The 19,664-nt window shown below is 44.5% G+C and overlaps 1 protein-coding gene across 2 annotated transcripts in view; it reads left to right on the top strand.

Annotated features, from left to right (window-relative positions):
* The window catches only part of Nup107 (nucleoporin 107), a 42,266-nt gene that overhangs the window by 19,881 nt on the left and 2,721 nt on the right, over window positions 1-19,664 (top strand). For both annotated transcript variants that reach the window (XM_032912870.1, XM_032912877.1), the window contains 12 exons: window positions 863-922; window positions 1,426-1,571; window positions 1,681-1,729; window positions 5,418-5,487; window positions 5,782-5,900; window positions 7,041-7,079; window positions 7,707-7,857; window positions 9,079-9,191; window positions 10,054-10,156; window positions 12,684-12,844; window positions 13,938-14,063; window positions 14,486-14,599. In XM_032912870.1, coding sequence (XP_032768761.1) covers window positions 863-922; window positions 1,426-1,571; window positions 1,681-1,729; window positions 5,418-5,487; window positions 5,782-5,900; window positions 7,041-7,079; window positions 7,707-7,857; window positions 9,079-9,191; window positions 10,054-10,156; window positions 12,684-12,844; window positions 13,938-14,063; window positions 14,486-14,599 — 1,251 coding nt within the window. The remainder of the gene's footprint in view (window positions 1-862; window positions 923-1,425; window positions 1,572-1,680; window positions 1,730-5,417; window positions 5,488-5,781; window positions 5,901-7,040; window positions 7,080-7,706; window positions 7,858-9,078; window positions 9,192-10,053; window positions 10,157-12,683; window positions 12,845-13,937; window positions 14,064-14,485; window positions 14,600-19,664) is intronic.

Below are 19,664 nucleotides of genomic sequence, written 5' to 3'. Positions count from 1 at the left end.
TTTTTTTTTTCTCTTTTTTTCCCATCCCCGGGGCTGAGGACTGAACCCAGGGCCTTGCAGCTTTATGGGCAAGCGATTTCTACCACACTAAGCTAAAATCCCCGCCCCCACTAAAAAAGTATTTTAAAGGCAGTGAAAGCAGACTTTTACATCTGTCAAATAGTTGATAAATGTAGTCATATAATAAACTAGGCACTTTTTTTAAAAGACCTGGAATTTGCTTGTTGAATTGGGTGTCGGAAAATCGAGAGTGAGAGTGTTTAAGAAGAGCAGCACGGCCATGCAAATTGAACATGGTGTAACTGAAATCACAGAGGCAGTGAGGAGCCTGTTAGATTCCAGTGGGATGAGGTGACGGCTGCTGCTGTGCTGAGGAATGGGTGTGAAGCAGGGACTCCTGAGCTTGGCACTGTCCCCAGGCCAGTGTGGGAAGGCACTGCTCCTGAGACCTCTGGAGGAGAGCGAGCTCCTGCCTAGGCTCTGTGGGTTAAACTCTGCTGTCACCCGGGCCTCCATTGCACTAGCCTGTGTGCTCTCTGTGTTTAAGATTTAGTGTTGATTTTTTTCCCTGAAGATTTTGGGGTTATTTTATCAAAATAAAATGTCTTTCCTGCTGCCCTAGATTTGTCACCAAATGAATTTCTATTCACTGGTGTCCTTAAGAACTAAAGGGGACGGGTTGGGGGATTTAGCTCAGTGGTGGCTTGCCTAGGGCGCAAGGCCTGAGTTGGTCCCCAGCTCGAAAAAAAAAAGAAAAAAAAAAAAAGAACTAAGGGACTCGCATCCATCCAGAAGAATTATGAAGAGACTCACACACTGGGGAGAGTAGTGACCTCAAATCTCTTTATTCGTTGTGTTTTAGGAACTTTTTAATAAATACGAAAGAGCGATTTACGCAGCACTCAGTGGGAATCTCAAGCAGGTATGCAATGTGGTGATGTTTTTCTGTGGAATAAAATCAAATACAGGTAGGGTTGAACTCATGACCCTGTCAGCCCAGCCTCCTCCATGCTGGGATGGTAGGCTTGTCATGAAGAGTCACAGCACCTGTTCTGGTGACTCCTGTACCCAGAGTCCGTCTAAATACTAAATACTGAAGCTTGATGCTAACCCAGGCTCAAGGCCATGCACATATTCCCCAAGGCCCTCTGTTCTCGGTTCTCGGCTGTTGCATTTACATGCTCCGATGATTCAAGAATTTGATATTAGAACGCCTGTGATATGAATTTGATATGGAAAAAGTCTTAATCACACAAACTTCTCAAAAGTTCTAGTTTGGGGTGAAGGTTATTTGGTATATATTTTTAAACCTCTCAGTGTCCCCTGTGATCAGAAGATGGTTTTTAAAGTTTGTAGTCAGTGGGTAATTGGTTTCCCTTTCTTTTTGCTGACTGTATCTGTTTCTCTTTTGGAATGGATGACAAGCTCCTTCCGGTCTGTGACACCTGGGAAGACACAGTGTGGGCCTATTTCCGGGTGATGGTGGACAGCCTGGTGGAGCAGGAGATTCGCACCTCAGTCATGACCCTAGATGAAACTGAGGAGCTCCCTCGGGAGTACATGGAAGCAAAGTGCGTGGAGCTCGGCGCGGGCACAGTGGCGGTCATTGTGGGGAGTTTGGTTGCACAGCACTCTTCACATTGTCATTTCTGTCCCTTTTTGTTTTTTCCTCCTTTGCAGTTGGACCTTAGAAAAAGTTTTTGAAGAGCTTCAAGCCACTGATAAGAAGGTAAATGCTAACATAGCCCCATTGCATGTAGCATATGAAGTTAGTGTTGCCTGGTTGTACAGTGCAGCTGAAAGGGATCCTCACTGCTATCACATAAGAGGCCTCAGAAAGCGCATTTATTGAACAAGACCTGGTGGTCCGTCCATGTTGTAATCCGAGCACACAGTGGGCTGACAGGATCCTCGCCGTGATTTCTACAATGGCTGGGCTGTGTAGTGAGACCATGTCTCAAAGCAATGAAAAACATTTTTTAGTATTTTTTTTTCCCAGTAACTAATGTGTATATGTACTTATATGTATATAATGATAAAATAATTTTAATGTGTGCCAGTGAGGTCTGGGTAACTCCTTCCAAGCCCCTCGTCCTATTTCCTCAGACAGTAACCATACCAACACATACACACTGCATCTTTATACACACTGCATCGGTTTTTTTAGTTTTTTTTTTTTTTTTCTTTTCCGGAGCTGGGGACTGAACCCAGGACCTTGTGCTTGCTAGGCAAGCGCTCTACCACTGAGCCAAATCCCCAACCCCCACACTGCATCTTTCTCCATGGCCTTCAAGTCCAAGTAAGTGCTGCAGGGCGCTGTGGTACAGTGTTAAGTGCTGTGGTGCAGTGTTAGGCGCTGTGGTGCAGTGTTAGGTGCTGTGGGTGCTGTGGTGCAGGGTGCTGTGGTGCAGTGTTAGGTGCTGTGGTGCAGTGTTAGGTGCTGTGGTGCAGTGTTAGGCGCTGTGGTGCAGTGTTAGGCGCTGTGGTGCAGTGTTAGGCGCTGTGGTGCAGTGTTAGGTGCTGTGGGTGCAGTGGTGCAGTGTTAGGTGCTGTGGTGCAGTGTTAGGTGCTGTGGGTGCTGTGGTGCAGTGTTAGGTGCTGTGGTGCAGTGTTAGGTGCTGTGGTGCAGTGTTAGGTGCTGTGGTGCAGTGTTTGTTAGGTGCTGTGGTGCAGTGTTAGGTGCTGTGGTGCAGTGTTAGGTGCTGTGATGCAGTGTTAGGTGCTGTGGTGCAGTGTTAGGCGCTGTGGTTGCTGCAGTACAGTACTGGAAAGGTTCAGATCATGTTTTCATTTAATGGTAATCTCTCCAATTTAATTACCATATTTTAGTCAACTTTTTTGTTTAGTTCTTTCTTTTTTTAAGAGATACCTGAGTATTCTTCTTCTTTTTTTTTTTTTTCTCCAGAGCTGAGGACCGAACCTAGGGCCTTGTGCTTGCTAGGCCAGCGCTCTACCACTGAGCTAAATCCCCAACCCAAGATAACTGAGTATTCTTACTGAGTAGCTCCAACTGCCTGGCACTTATTTGTAAGCCCAGACTAGCCTCAGACTCCTGATAATCCTCCTGCCCCAGACTCCTGGGTGCTGAAATTTCAGGTGTGCCATCATACCTGGCTTTAATGTTCATTTTATTTTTTATTTTTTAAAGCTTTTTCCTTCAGTTAGCTCTCAGGATGGGTCTCCTCACAGTCTATACACACTGTTCTTTGTCAGCCATTCTCCCTCCACCACTCTCTCTGATGGCAAATCAGGTGAACAAGTGTGTGTTTGTTTTATTTCCCTTTAGAAGGTTTTCACATTGATTCTGGTACCGTAAAGAACATGTATTTGTGTGAAGCTGTGTCAGTGTCCTGCTGGTGCTGTCTCCTAAGCCTTGGTTCTAAACTGCTGACAGTGTTGCTGGGTTAGAGAACACCGATGTGCTCTCCGGGTGTGTGGTTACATGGTCAGCTTTCTAACGACATATAACTTAGAGTGTGAGTGAGTGTGCCTTCATGCTGTACAATTAAAACTAAAGCTAAAAGAAAGAAAGACAGGAAAAGCATCAGATTGCAGTAATGGACACTACCACAAGCAGTTAATTAAACTGCATTCGTTCCAGTCCTGAATGGCGACTTTGTACTTCTGCCAGCCCGTCGGTGTGGGTAGGGAACGGGGCTGAGCTTGTTTCTCTGTGTCTATTTGTAAGCTTACCTTTAAGAGATTTTGTTTTAATTTTGTATTTTATATCAGTGGGTGTTTTCCCTGCATGTATATCTGTGCACCATGTTTGTGCGGCACCCATGATGGTCAGAGAGGGCATCAGAGCCCTTGGAATTAAATAAAGTAAATAGTTGTTAGTGCCATCTTATGCTGGGAATCAAACCCAGGTCCTCTGAAAGAGCAGCCATTGCTCTTAACTGCTGATCTGCCTCTACAGACCCTGTTTGTTTATAAGTTCTATGTTCATATCCTATAACTATTTTCTGTTGGGTTTTATTTTTCTTTATTATTGCATGAATATACTTTGTACAGTACAGAAATTACTGTTTTCTGCCAAGGGTTTATGACTGCTGTATAAATTTTTTTGGAAAGTGTGAGTAGGGAAAACCAAGTCAGAAATACAAGTGTGTGTCTCGGGATAGGGGACATGCCACACAACAGTGTATATCTGATGAGAACGCTAAGGGAGTTACAGATACTGTGTTAGAGTCTCTGGGTAAACCTACAGGTTATAGAGCCGTCTGAACTTGCTCTAACCACTTAGAAGAGGGTGCAGCACCCTGCTCCCGGGAGTCTCGTTTAAGTGAATGGCTAAACAGACAAGGCTAGAAATAAACTTCATCAAGGGTTTCAGGACTCTCATAAAGCCAATAATAGAACTTTGTTGGGAGACAGAAAGACATGAGGAAAATAAAACATAATTTTGAATGAGGCGATTTGAAAATATCAGTCATAAAATTAATAAAGAGCCCTAATACTTTGAGGAGATTGTGTTTGAGGGAAAAATCTGAGTAGAAGCATAAATAGGAATGACAACCATCTAAAAAGCAGCAGGGCGCTTCCTCGTGCCTTAAGGACCAGCAGCACAGGTGGAGTGGGTGTGGGGAAACAGGCCCCAGCTGCAATGAGAACAAGCACGTGTGTGTGAAGAAGCAGAGTTAGAGCCTTAACTATGCCATTAATAGAGCTAAATGCCAGAGCAAATGCTTTGAATGTACAAAAGTAAACATTAAAAGACAATTGGCTACTAAGAAAACTTATTTGGCACACAAAAATTGACCTATTTTTCAAAAGAAGCACGGCAGTTGCCTACATCACTCACCTGGGTCTGGTTGCTACTGTGTTTGGTTCCTCTCAGTGACAGGTGTAGCAGAAAATCACCTCAAAATGATTTTGTATGGTGCTCCTTGTGTTGAAATATTATCTTGTAATTTATTTTGCCTTTGGCCTGCAGATCCTTCCATTCTAGTTGGCCATGGTATGCCAAGATGAACAGGAATAAAATGTAAAGAATAGTAAGTTTGTGCCCACACGTGGCTCAGTATGGGAAGACTCCGGGCTGAGCCTGACCACTGAGTTTCCTCTCTAGGACCCACATGTATTTGGGTACAGTGGACTCCCACAAGCTGTATTCTGACCTCCAGTAGCACTGTGGCATGCATGCCTATATACACATGTATATGCACACAAAGGATAAATAGATGGGCATCTTAAAAAGGAAGTAAGTAGGACTACAGTCCCTAAGATTAGATCACTCTGTTCTGGTCTGGGTGCCGTGAGTATATGTCCTAAAGGATCACCCTTCCCATTCTTTGACCTGCCTAAAGCCTTCATTTTCAGCTCTGTATATGTCCATTACAATTTGACATTTAGCAATGAATACCTTCTTCAGAATGGACACAAAAGACTAATGGTGATGTAAACCTCTTTTTCAGAGAGTTCTGGAAGAGAATCAAGAACATTACCATATAGTTCAGAAATTCCTTATCCTGGGAGACATTGATGGTAAGATACAGGCTTATTTTCCTTTGCTCGAGTTCTTCATTTGTCTCTTTGAATAGCCGTTCTTGAAGTGGCACACAAGACTCACTACATCTGTTAGTCCTTTACTGACATCCGCCCTCACATGTAACCAGGTTTACTTGTTCCTGGGAGGCCACATCTGGGTTGAACCCTTCTTTGTGTTGGGAGTTGGCAGTGAGATTCTCATACTGTAGATGACCTGAGGTGTCCTTGGTGACACTTCTTGCTCCCCTGATTGTTTCTTACTGTCAAACCTTTGCTCTGATGGCTTTGTAGGTTTGATGGATGAATTTAGCAAATGGCTGTCCAAGAGCAGAAGCAGTCTACCTGGACACCTCCTCCGTTTTATGACTCACCTCATTCTGTTTTTCCGCACCCTGGGACTGCAGACCAAAGTAAGTACGGTGGGCCTCTCTCCCTGCTCTCCCTGCTTGCAGTTAGCCACCTGTCATCAGGAACCAAGACTTGCCCTGGCCTTCACAGGCACTGCCGAGGAAGGACTAAGGCCGACGACTGCTGTCTCTGGTCTTGTAACTCTCTCTTACTGTTTTGGAGCCAGAAACTGAAGGCTTCTGGAAACTTAGCACGCTCTCTCTCGTTGTTCTGTGGCTAGAGCTAGCTGTGTAATAGTGACAGGACAGCAAAGGACGTATTAGCAGCAGGAAGCAGTCTTGGGACCAAGTCTCTGAGCCCTCCCTAGTCTCTCAGAGCTCCCTCATCACAGCCATGCAGGGCAGTGGGCTATCTCCAGAACACTCACTTGTGTGCCTCGGCCTTTTCTAGATGGCGTCTGACAATCAGGACCCCCTCATTTGGTCACCTGTTGATAACTCATTGCGAGGGATTTGTAGATTCTAGTCTATGGCCAGAGAGTGCTGTGGTTTGCCCAGATTTCAAGAAAATAGTCCTCCTTGGTATCCAGCTAAGCTAATGGAACCAAAATAAATGCTGTGTGAGAATGAAATAGTTTTCTTTTTCCTTTCTGTGTTTCTTTTTTCTAATTGTTTGATAACATTGTGGTAGAGCACATATGGAAGGAAGCACAGTGACAGGAAGTGGAACGCTGTAGCTTTGGACTGAGGATCTTGAGTTCAGATCCTTGCTCAGTAACTGCTTGCTGGGCAATACTAGGTATCTAAGACTTCTTCCTCCATCAAACAGACAGGACTGCCTCACACAGAGCCATGCTACGAGACCATTGACCTCTTAGCAGGTAAAAACTGGTTGCCACCAAGCCCCACGACTTGAGTTCAGTCTCTGGAACCCACATAATGGAACACGAGAACTGACTCCACCCCCCCACACACACACAGTTGCAAACATAATAGATAAATGTTTTAAAAGAGCTGGTTGTTTGTTTGTGTAGGTGAACTGAAGCAGTATGTGCACTTCATAAGCATTTAGCTTGGGCAGTTACCACTTAGTGTAAATATTAAATTTCTTCATGCATTTAAAAGTAAGACTTTTATTAGAAATTGTATTATTGTACCTATAAGTAGTGATGTTAATAACTGGATTGTGTCTTTCCTATGAAGGAAGAAGTTTCCATTGAAGTTCTAAAGACGTATATACAGGTAAGCTTTTAGAATCCTCAACTTGATTTTTTTTTTATTTTAATGAAAACAAAAACAAAATGGTACTTTTTTCTAACATGGATTTATTTTATATGTATAGTATTAGGCCTGCATGTTCATTATGTGCAGTGTGTTTGCACATGCTGTTGTGTGTGTGTGTGTGTGTGTGTGTGTGTGTGTGTGTGTGTGTGTGTACATGGTACTAGAGGTCACAGAGAACCCTGGAGTAATGAATGACTATGGACCATCGTGTGGGTGCTGGGGACCAATCCTGGGTCCTTTACGAGAGCCACAAGTGCTCTCAATATCACAGCATCTCCAGCCCCAAGTGATTCTATTTTAATACTATGGACTCTGGAAGCCACTGGACTTCATAGAGATGTTTGTTTGTTTGTTTGTTTGTTTGTTTGTTTGTTTTTTCGGAGCTGAGGACTGAACCCAGGGCCTTGCGGTTGCTAGGCAAGCGCTCTACCACTGAGCTAAATCCCCAACCCCCGTAGAGATCTTTGTTTCTAGAAAAAGTATTATGATCTGAAGCATACATCTATGAGTCTTTCCTAAATATAGTTGTAATTTTGAAGCAGGGTTTTCTCAAAACACTGCTAATTTATTATCTGTGTTTCTTAGCTGTTAATCAATGAGAAGCACACAAACCTCATAGCGTTCTATACCTGTCATCTGCCTCAAGACCTTGCGGTTGCCCAATACGCCTTGTTTTTGGAGGGTGTTACGGAGTGTGAGCAGCGGCACCAGTGCCTGGAGCTGGCTAAGGAGGCAGGTAAGCAGAGTTTTACCTGTTATCTCTTTTTAGGTGTATATTGCATGAAATAGTGAGTTCTCTTACATTGTTTTTCAAATGAATATTTATAGGTACTTCTGTGATATTTATCCCCTATATCTATTCATGTGAAAAGTTATGTTTGGGGCTGGAGAGATGGCTCAGCAGTTAAGAGCACTGGCTGCTCTTCCAGAGGTCCTGACATGCCACAGCACAAGTATGAAGGTCAGAGAATGACCTCTGATATTGGCCCCCACCTTCCACTCTGCTTTGAAGTGGGAACTCTGTTGTTTTCCTGCTGATGAGACAGGCTAGCTGGCCCAGGGGCTTCTGGGGGTTCTCTGGCCTCTGCCTCCATCTGCCCATAGACGTTCTGTTTCACACTCAGGCTATAGCATCCAGCTTTTCATTCAATCGCATTGGGGTTTTGAACTCTGGTCCTCATGCTTGTGTAGCACAGGCTCTATCCACTGAGCCGTCTTCTCAGCTGCCCAGTTGGCCTTTGTGGGCAGGTTTTCATTTTGCGCTTGGCATTTGCCTGTATTAAGTCTTATTTCTTTTGAGGGGGAAAAACAGGAGTGAATATCTCAGTGAAATTCTTTTAGAAAATGAAAATAACTTTTACTTGTGTAAATATTTTATATTTTTGCTTTTGTTTTTAGAGAAAAGGTCTTACTCTGTAGCCTAAGTTGGCCTGGAATTTGCCCAGGCTAGCCTCAGATTCAGTAGTCCTTCCTCACCTACCAAGTGCTGGGATGACAGGCATCAGTCACCACACCCAGTCTAGAATATTTTTAAATTGTGATATTTTCTGCAGTGTTCTTAAAATACGTATTATATTTAAAATAAATTTTTAGCAGTGCACACATGTTCAAGTTCCAAGGTCCCTATGTGAGATTAGAAAATCGCCCACAGGTGTGATGCCCTCCTCCCAGCGTGTGGGTCCTGGGAACTGAACTCAGATCAGACTCGATGCAGCCAGCCACTTCCCTTGCTGAGCTGTCTCACTGGCCCTATGTAATGTGTCTTTAAGAAGTTGTTTTAGGGCTGGGGACGCAGCTCAGTGACAGAATACTTATTCAATATCTGTAAAGCTTGTTCAGTCATCAGTGCCAAGAATATGAAAAAGAATCACTCCAAGTTTACCAAATATTATAACTGTTCAAAGAATATTCATACTAATAATTACTCTGGTTTTTGCCGTTTCCAAAAATTCCTTAGATTTGGATGTTGCGACTATAACAAAAACTGTAGTTGAGAATATTCGGAAGAAAGATAATGGTGAATTCAGTCACCATGACCTGGCTCCATCCCTGGATACTGCCACTACTGAGGTAATTTGGGCGAGGGAAAATGAAAGTTTAATGAAACTTAAGTCTATCATCTTGTTTCTTGGTGAACTTCTTCCTTTTAAACACTGGTTTCTGCCCGCCTTTTTAAAGAACATAAAGGCCTTTAAATTTTTTTTAATATATATATTTTATGTGCATTGGTGTTTTGCATGCATATGTCTGTGCACTTATGCATGGTTGATACCCAAGGGGGCCAGAAGGGGGCACCAGATCCTTTGGAACGGGAGTTACAGACAGTTGTGAGTCACCATGTGGATTCTGGGAATCAAACCCATGACCTCTGGAAAACAATCCAGTGCTCTCAACTACTGAGCCATCTCTCTATCCTCAGTCTCTTTTAAATGACAAAAATTGGCAACAGTTTTAAGGTTTTATTGAAACACTGAGTTGTGTTAAGGAAGGCTTCTTTTCAGCACAGACCTGATGTTGACTTTTGATCATCAGTATCTGCCTGGTGCTGTAAAAGCCGCTGACTTCAGCCTTTAGGAAGGAAGATGAACTCTGAGAAGGAACACAATCGGGGGCTGGGACTGTGTCTCCATGCTGGAGAGCTCAGGAGTGTGACTCCATACTGGAGTGCTTGCCTAGTGTTTGTGAGCCCTGGGTCGTTCCCTGCACCCCATACCAGATGAGTTAGGTTGGTGGGACACTGGTGATTGATTCCAGATTTGTAGGCCAATGAGGTTGTCTTCTGTAGTTTAGTAGGGAACAGACTTAGGGAAGCCTGGTCCTCTCATAATTTTGTATAATGTGGGGCATGGTTTTCACTAGAGTGCATCATAAGCTCCACTCATTTGCAAATATCTTTGAAGGAAACTGGGTTTTCTCGTCTTTCAATGTCTAGGAGGACCGCTTGAAGATCGATGTGATTGACTGGCTGGTGTTTGACCCAGCGCAGAGAGCCGAAGCCCTGAGACAAGGCAACGCCATCATGAGGAGGTTCTTAGGTGGGTTTTCCTCTTACAGCTTCTGATCTGACCCTCACGAGTGTGACTTTTCACTTACTTCAGTAAATGGGAAGGTAGAACAGTTGGTAAGGACTGTAAGCTCAACCTCGGGACCAGGGCTCAGGCTGCTCTTGGGCAGGCAGTTGCCTCCACAGTGATCCATAGAGAAACCGTCTGAGTTAGCTTTAGAATGGCCACGCACTCATTCAGGAAATATTGACTGGGAAGGAGGAGAGGACTCACAGTTAAGAGCGTTTGTTGCTCTTAGAGAGTAACCAAGTTCAATTCCCAGCACCCACACGGCAGATGACAACCATCCATAATTCCAATACCAGGGGATCTTCTGGCCCCTGTGAGCACCAGGTACATACCTGGTATGCATGCATACATGTAGGCAGAACATACGTACATGTGGTAGAAAATAATTAAGTAAACACTGAACAGGTTGATAATTACAGGCCTGTGCTGGTTGTCCCCAGCATGCGCAGTCCCTGAGATTGGAGTACAGTTTTGACCTTCACCCATCACAGTGACAGGTGCTTGTTCTTAGTTTACTTACTGTTTCGAGTTGGGGAGTGTGCATGTGCCATGGTGCGTGTATGGAGAGCAGAGGACGGCTTACTTACCTATCCCCACCACTTACAGCTTCTCTCTCTCCACCATGTTGGTCCCTGTAATGAATTCTGGTCTTTGGGTAAAGCACTTTACCTACTGACATATCCCCTCAGCTAGCTCCTTGACTTATAAAGCACAGGTCACCTTGGTCTCAAGTCAATAGTTCTTTTGGTTTGGTTGGTTTTTAAGATTATTTTATGTGCATGGACATTTGCCTGCATATATGTGTAGCATATGCATGCCTGTTGCCATGGATCACCTGAGACTGCAGTCACAGACAATTGGGAGCTGCCCTGTGGGTGCTGAAAATTGAACCTGGATCTTCTAAAGGAGCAGCCAGAGCTCCCAACCGCTGAGCCACTGCCACAGCCCCAAGTCAGTAGTTCTTTAGCAGAAACTGCTATGTATATCTCCAAACAGAAACAGGCACCAGGGGCCACACACATGTGCAGATAACAGGCTGAGAGGTCCCACGAAGAAGGGTATAGCATTGGACCTCAGGTGCTGGCATGAGCAAGCTCTGCAGGAGTCCTATCCAGATACACTCTACAGAGGTTTCCTCTCGTCACTCACTTTCAGTGAATTTCCTTTATGACCAATCAGAGAGTCCATTATAATTTTAATCCTAGGTCATTATAACTTTAGTAATGCCCTAAAATAAAACTTCACAAACTGCATCTTATAAACCATGATACCAAATTTTGTGAAAACCTAGGAACAGGAACTAAGAGAAAGCAAATGTAGTCGTTTAGAGATCAAGAGGCATTTGCATAGTTCACCTCTTAAAAGGCAGGCCGTCCTGAACTGTAGTGCAGTAGAGAAATGGAGCTGAGGGAAGCAAGTCTCTCTGCTCCTGACCGTGGCTGGGATGTGACTGTTTGGAGATATGAGCCTTGTATATGCGCTAACGTAGGCCCTCTCTCCCCTGTGTCCCTTTCTGTCAGACTGTATCATAGCAACAGGATGCAGTTAGGACGCTTACACTTGGGTTGCAATCTCAGAGTCACAGGCCCTTGTTTATACTGACGGAAAACAGTTCCTTCAGCCAAGAAAGCCTTCTGCTTTTGCACAGATAACTTCGCTTTTTTTGTCTCTCTGAGAGGCTACGGCTTAGTGTGCCTCTCCAAACATATTTGCCAGGTACACTTGAACTTTTAAGTTGCATAGATCAAAAGCTATTTGACTGATTATGGAAGCAGAATAAAATGTGCTCTGATTCTATTCCTAAAAGATGTGCTGGTAGAACTCTGGCTTTGTCCTATCACAAGCTAATCCTGAGCCTCCCCGTTGGTGCTGAGAAGACTTATGTAGCAGGGCACACGTCTGCGAGAAGATGCCATTTCTAGTCAGCTGCCTGCTGTGGACAGCTCTCCGGACAGAATGCCATCACCTGCTCATTTTGGTTTTGATAGTTCCACCACAGGGGGGAGAGCCAGTTACTCTGTAAGGCTTTGTATTATGAAACCAAATCCATTTAATAGTAAGTTTCCATTATAGTACTAGAAAATGATTATAAATTCTAAAACTATAATACTGTAAAATTGTAGTATTGTAAATGATATCATAGCTCTCAGCCTTTGGGAAATATAATTTCTTTCTTGAAGACATAGATGTCTATGAAAGTGACTGCTTTTTGTGTCCCTGTCACATTGAGTTAGGAAAAAGCCAGCCCATTAAATAGAAAGATCGCTAAGACCTTTGAAGAAGTCTGAAACTTGGAAAAGAACTTGTAATCAGTGACTTGGTGTAGTAAGAAGCAGCCAGAGCACAAGACTAGGTATGGCGGTGTACACCTTTAATCCCAGCACTAGGGAGTTCAAGGCCAGCCAGGACTCTGTAGAGAGACACTAGAACAGACAGAAACTACCAGTACACAGAAATGTATATGTATATTGTTTTTTTTTTTTCACAGCATTAAAGAAACATGAAGCTGCAAAAGAAGTGTTTGTGAAAATTCCTCAGGATTCCATCGCAGAAATCTATAATCAGTGGGAGGAGCAAGGCATGGAGAGCCCTCTTCCTGCCGAGGATGATAACGCTATTCGAGAGCATTTGTGTATCAGAGCTTATCTGGTGAGCCTGAAAAGAAACCACAGTCTTTGTGATTTTCCCGATCCTCTCTTGAACTGAATTGTATAATTTTTTACTTTTAATTATGTAACGGTGTGTATGTCTGCAAATGGGTATGTGCAGGTGCTTTTGGAGGCCAGAGGCATCTAATCCCCTAGAGCTGGACTCACAGACAGTTGTGAGCTGCCTGGTGTGGGTGCTGGGAACTGTTCAGGACCTCTGGAAGTTCAACAAGGGCTCTAAACCGCTGAGCCATCTCTCCAGCTCTTGGGAGTCAGAACTTTTTCCAAAGGTGGTGATAGATCATCTGAGGTCCCTTTAAAGTCAGCGCTGACTCACCATAGTGGGTGTTTTCTTTTTTTTTTTTTGGTTCTTTTTTTCGAGCTGGGGACCCAACCTTGCGCTTCCTAGGTAAGCGCTCTACCACTGAGCTAAATCCCCAGCCCCATAGTGGGTGTTTTCATGGCAGGAATCTGTCGATTGCTGACCAAACGGGAGGGACCGTATGTGAGGCTTGCAGCTGCTGTCTTAAGGCTGTGGTCGTGTCAACTGTAGAGCTTCTGCTTTTGTCAGAGACTTGCAGAGGCAGCTGCTCCATATGGATAGAGTAAAAGTCACAGTGTTCACAGTCAGAGTCCATGCAGCACGTAAGTGACCGCTGTGGACCACACTGGTCAGGCTGCTTTTGAGGACAGCGTCTGTCTTTGACTGTAACAGCCAATAGGCTAAACAGGGAGATAAAGCACACACCTCCTAGAGTGGAATGGACAGGTGAGTGTCATGCTGGATAAGAGTAGATGCCCAAAACAACACTTGGCCGCCATTTGTCACTGCCTAGAACATTTGCTTATTCATGATTTTTGAGGAAGAATTATTTCTAAGATCTAGTACTTTTGAGCAGCAAAAGTGAAATCATTCTGTAATCTCCAACATTCAGGCAGGAGGCCTCCAACTGAAGCAGGAGCATTGCCACAAATCTGAGGCCAGTCTGGGCTTCCTAGTGAGTTACAGACCAACCTGGCCTAGAGACTAACCCTGTATGAAAAAGGCAAAGTATAAAACCATGGTTTTCATTTTGTTTATCTTCACATTTTAGGAAGCCCATGAAACCTTCAATGAGTGGTTTAAACATATGAATTCGGCTCCTCAGAAACCTACACTGCTGTCCCAGGCGACTTTTACAGAGAAAGTGGCTCACGAGCACAAAGAAAAGAAGTACGAGGTAAGTTAATGCAGGTCCGAGATGAGCCTGTTTAATCTGAAAAATGTGTGTGTTTAGGGCAGGCTTTAGCATTTGTGCTCTGATTGGAGTGGGATACTCGTGTTACACTTTCCGCTTTGAGTCCTGCTGACTTCCGTGGCTGCTGTAGAAGAGAAATACTGCTGGGCATGTGGCTCACGTCCTTATCCAGGCTGATCTAGTTCAAGGCCAGCCTGTTCTGTGTCCTGAATCCCAGGCCAGCCAGAGCTACACTGTGACCCTGACTCAGAAAACCAAAGTAAGAGCAAGCAGCCAAGCAAGCAACTCGCCTTTAGACAATAGTATTTATTCATTTACCTCATAAGATATGTTCTTGTCTGCATTCTAAGCATGTATCATGTGTTGATTTGGTCCATTATATCTGGCTTGTGTTTGTTCTGCAGATGGATCATAATATTTGGAAAGGACATTTGGATGCTCTAACTGCTGATGTGAAGGAGAAAATGTACAACGTCTTATTGTTTGTGGATGGAGGATGGATGGTGGATGTCAGAGAGGTAAGCTGTGTGTTTTGTTATAGCTTTAAAAATAGTAACAAGCCAGTGTGATTGGCTCAGCTGGTAAAGACATTTGCCACCAAGCCTGACAACATGAGTTTGACGCCCAGGGTTCAGATGGTGGAGAGAACTGACTTCTGCAAGTTGTCCTCTGACCTCCACATTAGACTCATATGGTATCAATGTATATGTGTATAAAATATACACACAATTATGTGTATAAGTGTATGTCTGTACACCACATGTGTGCCCACAGAAGCCAGAAAAGAGGATTGGATCCCTGGAAGTAGAGTTAGAAATGGTTGTGAACAGCGTGTGGGTGCTGGGAATCCAACTTGGGGCATAATTTTTTTTTTTTTTTTTTTTTTCGGAGCTGGGGACCAAACCCAGGGCCTTGCGCTTGCTAGGCAAGAGCTCTACCACTGAGCTAAATCCCCAACCCCAACTTGGGGCCTTATAAAGAGCAGCAAGTATTCCTAACCACTGAGCCATCTCTCCAGCACCTTCCACCCCCCTTTTTAAAAGATTTATTCATTTATTTTATAGAAGTACACTGTCACTGTCTTCGGACACACCAGAAGAAGGCATCAGATCTCATTACAGATGGTTGTGAGCCACCATGTGGTTGCTGGGAATTGAATTCACTACCACCAGAAGAGCAGTCAGTGCTCTCAACTGCTGAGCCATCTCTCCAGCCTTAAGTATTTCATTCTTTTGTAAACTATTCATATTCAGTGTGTTCACTTGGACTAAATAAGTCTAGTTTTTAAAATTCTAGACCATTGAAATCCTTCTGCCTGCTTATTTACAGGTAAATGCCACCTAGCCTGGGTCTAAGTATCTTTTAACATTTTTTATTAGATATGTTTATTTTATTGTATAGGAGTACTTTGCCTACATATTTGTATATGCACCACATATGTTCATATTGTGTGCAGAGGTCAGAAGGGGAAGACATCTCCTGGAACTAGAGTAAGGGATCATTGTGAACCACCACGTGGGTGCTAGGAACTGAACCTGGGTCGTCTGCAAGAGCAGCAAATGCTCTTACCCACCGAGCCATCTCTCCAGCCCCCCTGAGCCTATTTTTTTTTTTTTTTTAGATTTATTCATTTATTATATGTAAGTACACTGTAGCTGTCTTCAGACACACCAGAAGAGGGCATTGGATCCCTTACAGATGGCTGTGAGCCACCGTGCTGTTGCCGGGGATTGAACTCAGTACCTCTGGAAGATCAATCAGTGCTCTTAGCCTCTGAGCCATCTCTCCAGCCTGTGAGCCTACATTTTTAACGGTGTGTATTTAACATGACTTAGAAACAGGTAGTCTGACACTATAAGACACAGAGCTGTGGTACCTTCTCCTCGGCGGCTGCCCATGAATGTGTCTCAGCACATCCTTAAATACAGGCTTTCGCCTCTGGAGGGGGAGTGGCCTACAGAAGTGTTGAATGGCATAAACCAGGGCTGGTGGCACATGCCTGTAACCCTAGCGTTTGGGAGGCTTAGGGGTCAAGGGTGTCCCTTCCCCCAAGAGATGTAAACGTCAGAAGAAAACCACAGTTAAGTTGTATTTTCAGTTCAGATGCTATGGGCTGTGGGTAGTGCATTGGCAACAACTTGACAGGCATGGGGCCCAGGGTGGGACCCACAGCCTATCAGTGAGGAGAGACAAGGCTGCTTCTATCTGGGAAGGATCTGCATGGGGTGCTCAAGAGGACAGAGAGTAAGAGTCTTGTCAAATAGCAGAAATGCTGGGGGTGGGGAGGTCAGACAGAGCCTTAGTACAGAGCCGGTGGGAGAAGTGCTGAGGCCTGTGGGGGAGTCTTTCTGCTTATCTTTGGCAGCCTCTCATCTTGATACAGTTTGCCATTTCTTTAACTGGTGAGAAAATGATACATTTCTTCTCCTGACTGGCCCTTCCTCCCACCCTGATCCTTCATGCTCACTGAGATCACCATTGTCAGATCGGTGTGTTCTCTTAGACCCCAGGACTATCTGCAGATACACAAACCTGACTCTTTTCTGGGAAACTAAATATTTCCCCTCTGGCTTTGCTCCATTGGTATCCAGTGTGTGCCCAAACACCTAATTAGAGATGGCCTAGGAGACAATGAGAGTGTTTGGGCTTGCAGTTTGAGGGGCACGGATGACAGCAGGAGGGAGCGGCAGGTGTGTCTGTAGTTAGAAAAAAGTGTGGTCGGGCTATTGCCCTCACCCGCCCTCTTACATTTCAACAAGCCTCCACTCCCTAGATGTTCCAGAACATTCCTCAGCAGCTATACCCACTGGGATCAGTCCTCAAACACATGGAACCCAAGCAGGACATTTCACACTCAAACCACAACAAGGCCTGATCCTGAGATGGGACAGAATGGTTACTCAGTTTTGCTTCTGCAGACTTAAAGAGAACTAGGAATCTTGCATGTCAGGTAGCTGGTACAGTTCTGCAGGTCATGTGCACTGGCGGCTTTTCCTCTGCTGCCCCTCACAGCATCTGTATTGCCTTTTCTTTAATTAGTCACTACATTTTCCTGCTGCTTCAGCTTTTTTCTTCTGACAAGAAGTGAATATTAATAGGGACAGGGCCTCTGACTGCTGCTGCTGCTGCTCCTCATAACTAACTATGTTTAGAGTTGACTTCTGAGCTTTTTTGTTTTTTTGTGTGTGGTACTGAGGATTGAGCACAGGCCTTACACATGCTAGCAAACACCGTACCGCAGATCTTCAGAGCCTGCTACTTCATCTTTTTTCTCTTCTTGTTTTGTTTTGTTTTGTTTTGTTTTGTTTTGTTTTGAGGCAGGGTTTCTTTGTGTGACCCTGGCTGTCCTAGAACTCTTATCTATAGATCAGTCTGGCCCAGAGATCTGCCTGCCTCTGCCTCCCATGTGTTAGGGTTAAAGGCGTACTCCACCACCAACTGGCCAGAGTCTACTTCATAATTCTAAAATTAATAACAAAACTTCCCAGCATAATTTTTAAGTGTTCAGTGGGTTCCTTAGGCCACACCTTTCTCTTCTGATTCATGTTTAAGCTAGTAAAGTAAAATCTAAATGCTGCAAAATATCAGAACTCGAATTCTGAGCGATGTCCCAGCCGTTAGGGCAGGGCCCTTCCTGAGATCCAATCTTGGACCTCCACACTCATGTCAGACGGCTCACGGCCACTGTAAACCCAGCTCCCAGGGATCTGACTCCCTTTCGTATCGTCCTCAGGCAGCGGTACACGTGAGGCTCACACACGCACACGAATAAAAATACATCTTTAAAAATATGAATAAATGGAAATTATCTAGTCTTCCTTACTTCCTCAAAACTAATCCAAAAGAGAATGTTTTAAAGGTCAAACAGTAAATGTACTGAGTTTAGTGCACAGCTCTTAGATGTGTAAGAAGAGGAAGCTAGTAGGACTCCTGCTGGCTCGTTACTGACAGAGGCATTAGATAAGTGCACCCTTCCCTTACACAGATAGACTCCATGTTATGTGCACATGACCTGTAGACTGGAACCCAGCTCAGACGTCTGTCAGCCCCACCACCACCTTGACCAGCTGTCCTTGCGTACTGTAGTACACCCCTGGCATTAGACACTGGCGTGACTTCACCGTAACTACAGAGTGACCGTGTCTCTGTTGGGCTGAGTTGTGAGATGAGACTAGGGGGCCTGCTGCCGTTTAGGGGTGGAAAGGAGTCAAGGAGCCAGAGGCACCGTGCACAGGGACAGACTGTCCTTAGGGTCTCCATGTAGGAGTCCCCAAGCTGAGTAAGAAAGGTCTTCCGGTGTTTAGATTACGTTAGGTCTACCTCTGAAGATACCTTCTCTTGAGAAAACACAAGTGTTTTCATTTTAAAGCTAAGAAGTATATTAGGTATACATCTTAATACTTGGTTTTATGTATGTATCTCAGCACGGTGTTAGCAGGTAACAGGCAGTGATGCTTTCTTGTGGAAACCTTTCCCGGGTACCCTGTCACTGCTAGACTCACCAAACCCTTCGTGTTGCCTCACTCCTGCTGCGTCCACCCTTAACATCGGAAGAGAGCCCATCCCCCAAGCCCCAGCCCCTGGTCTACACGGCCAAGCCAGGCCTTGATACCACAACTCTCTACCCTCCCTCTGCCTTTGGGGTGCCGCAGTGTCAGCCATTACTCTGCCTGTCTTAAATTCATTTATGAGGCTTCTCAAGGGAGCAGCTACTGTTAGCTTCCTCATTTGTTGCTGCTGCTGTCCAGCTACACCCTGCACTGTGCACTCTTCTGTGGATCTCCATTTTATTTGGCTTCCTGTGCTGCTAGGGACTAAATGGTAGTAAGTTCTCTACTCAATCAACTTTCAGCGGTTCCTAAAAATAAATTTGTTTGTGTGTGTGTTCCTGTCTGTGATGCTGCTGTTGTGTTTGAGTGCGGTTGTCTGTGGAGGCGGATGGCATCAGATTCCTGGAGCTGAGGTGTTTGTGAGCCCCCATGGCAGTCCTCTCTAACACCAGTGTGCTGTCTCTGCCTCCAAGCCAGTGCCCCAGCTCCTCCCTCTTTGCTTTACGGATTATTTCAGGAAGTTTAGGTACCTTTTAAAAAATGATTTTGATGACTTTGATTTTCCAACTTGTTATAAGAAAATACAACGGGCATAGAAAGACTACTGGTTTGTTGGGTTTTCAGGTTTTTTTTTTTTTTTCCTTCTGCATTTTACTGTCTAGAAAGAGTCCATTAATATTTGGAGACACTGTTTTTTGCTGTAACAAAGTGTCTTCCGATATCTCTCTGTCTCTCTCTGTCTCTAATATTCTCTTTTTTTTTTTTTAAGAATCATAGTCATTGATTTTTTTTAAGTTTATTTATTTAATGTGAGTGTTCTGCTGCATATATACCTGCCTGCCTGTAGAGGGCATCAGATCTTCCTAAAGATGGTTGTGAGCCACCATGTGGTTGCTGGGAATTGAATTCAGAACCTCTAAAAGAGCAGCCAGCCAGTGCTCTTAACCAATGAGCCATCTCTCCAGCCCCTTCCCCCTCTCTGTTTTTAAGGAAAGATTTCCCTGTGTAGATCTGGCTGTCCTAGAACTCACTC

This window comes from Rattus rattus, chromosome 1 (genome assembly GCF_011064425.1).
Source record: "Rattus rattus isolate New Zealand chromosome 1, Rrattus_CSIRO_v1, whole genome shotgun sequence".
Lineage (NCBI taxonomy): Eukaryota > Metazoa > Chordata > Mammalia > Rodentia > Muridae > Rattus > Rattus rattus.
The sequence above is the reverse complement of the archived record's forward strand: the minus strand, read 5'-3'. Positions and strand labels throughout refer to the sequence as shown.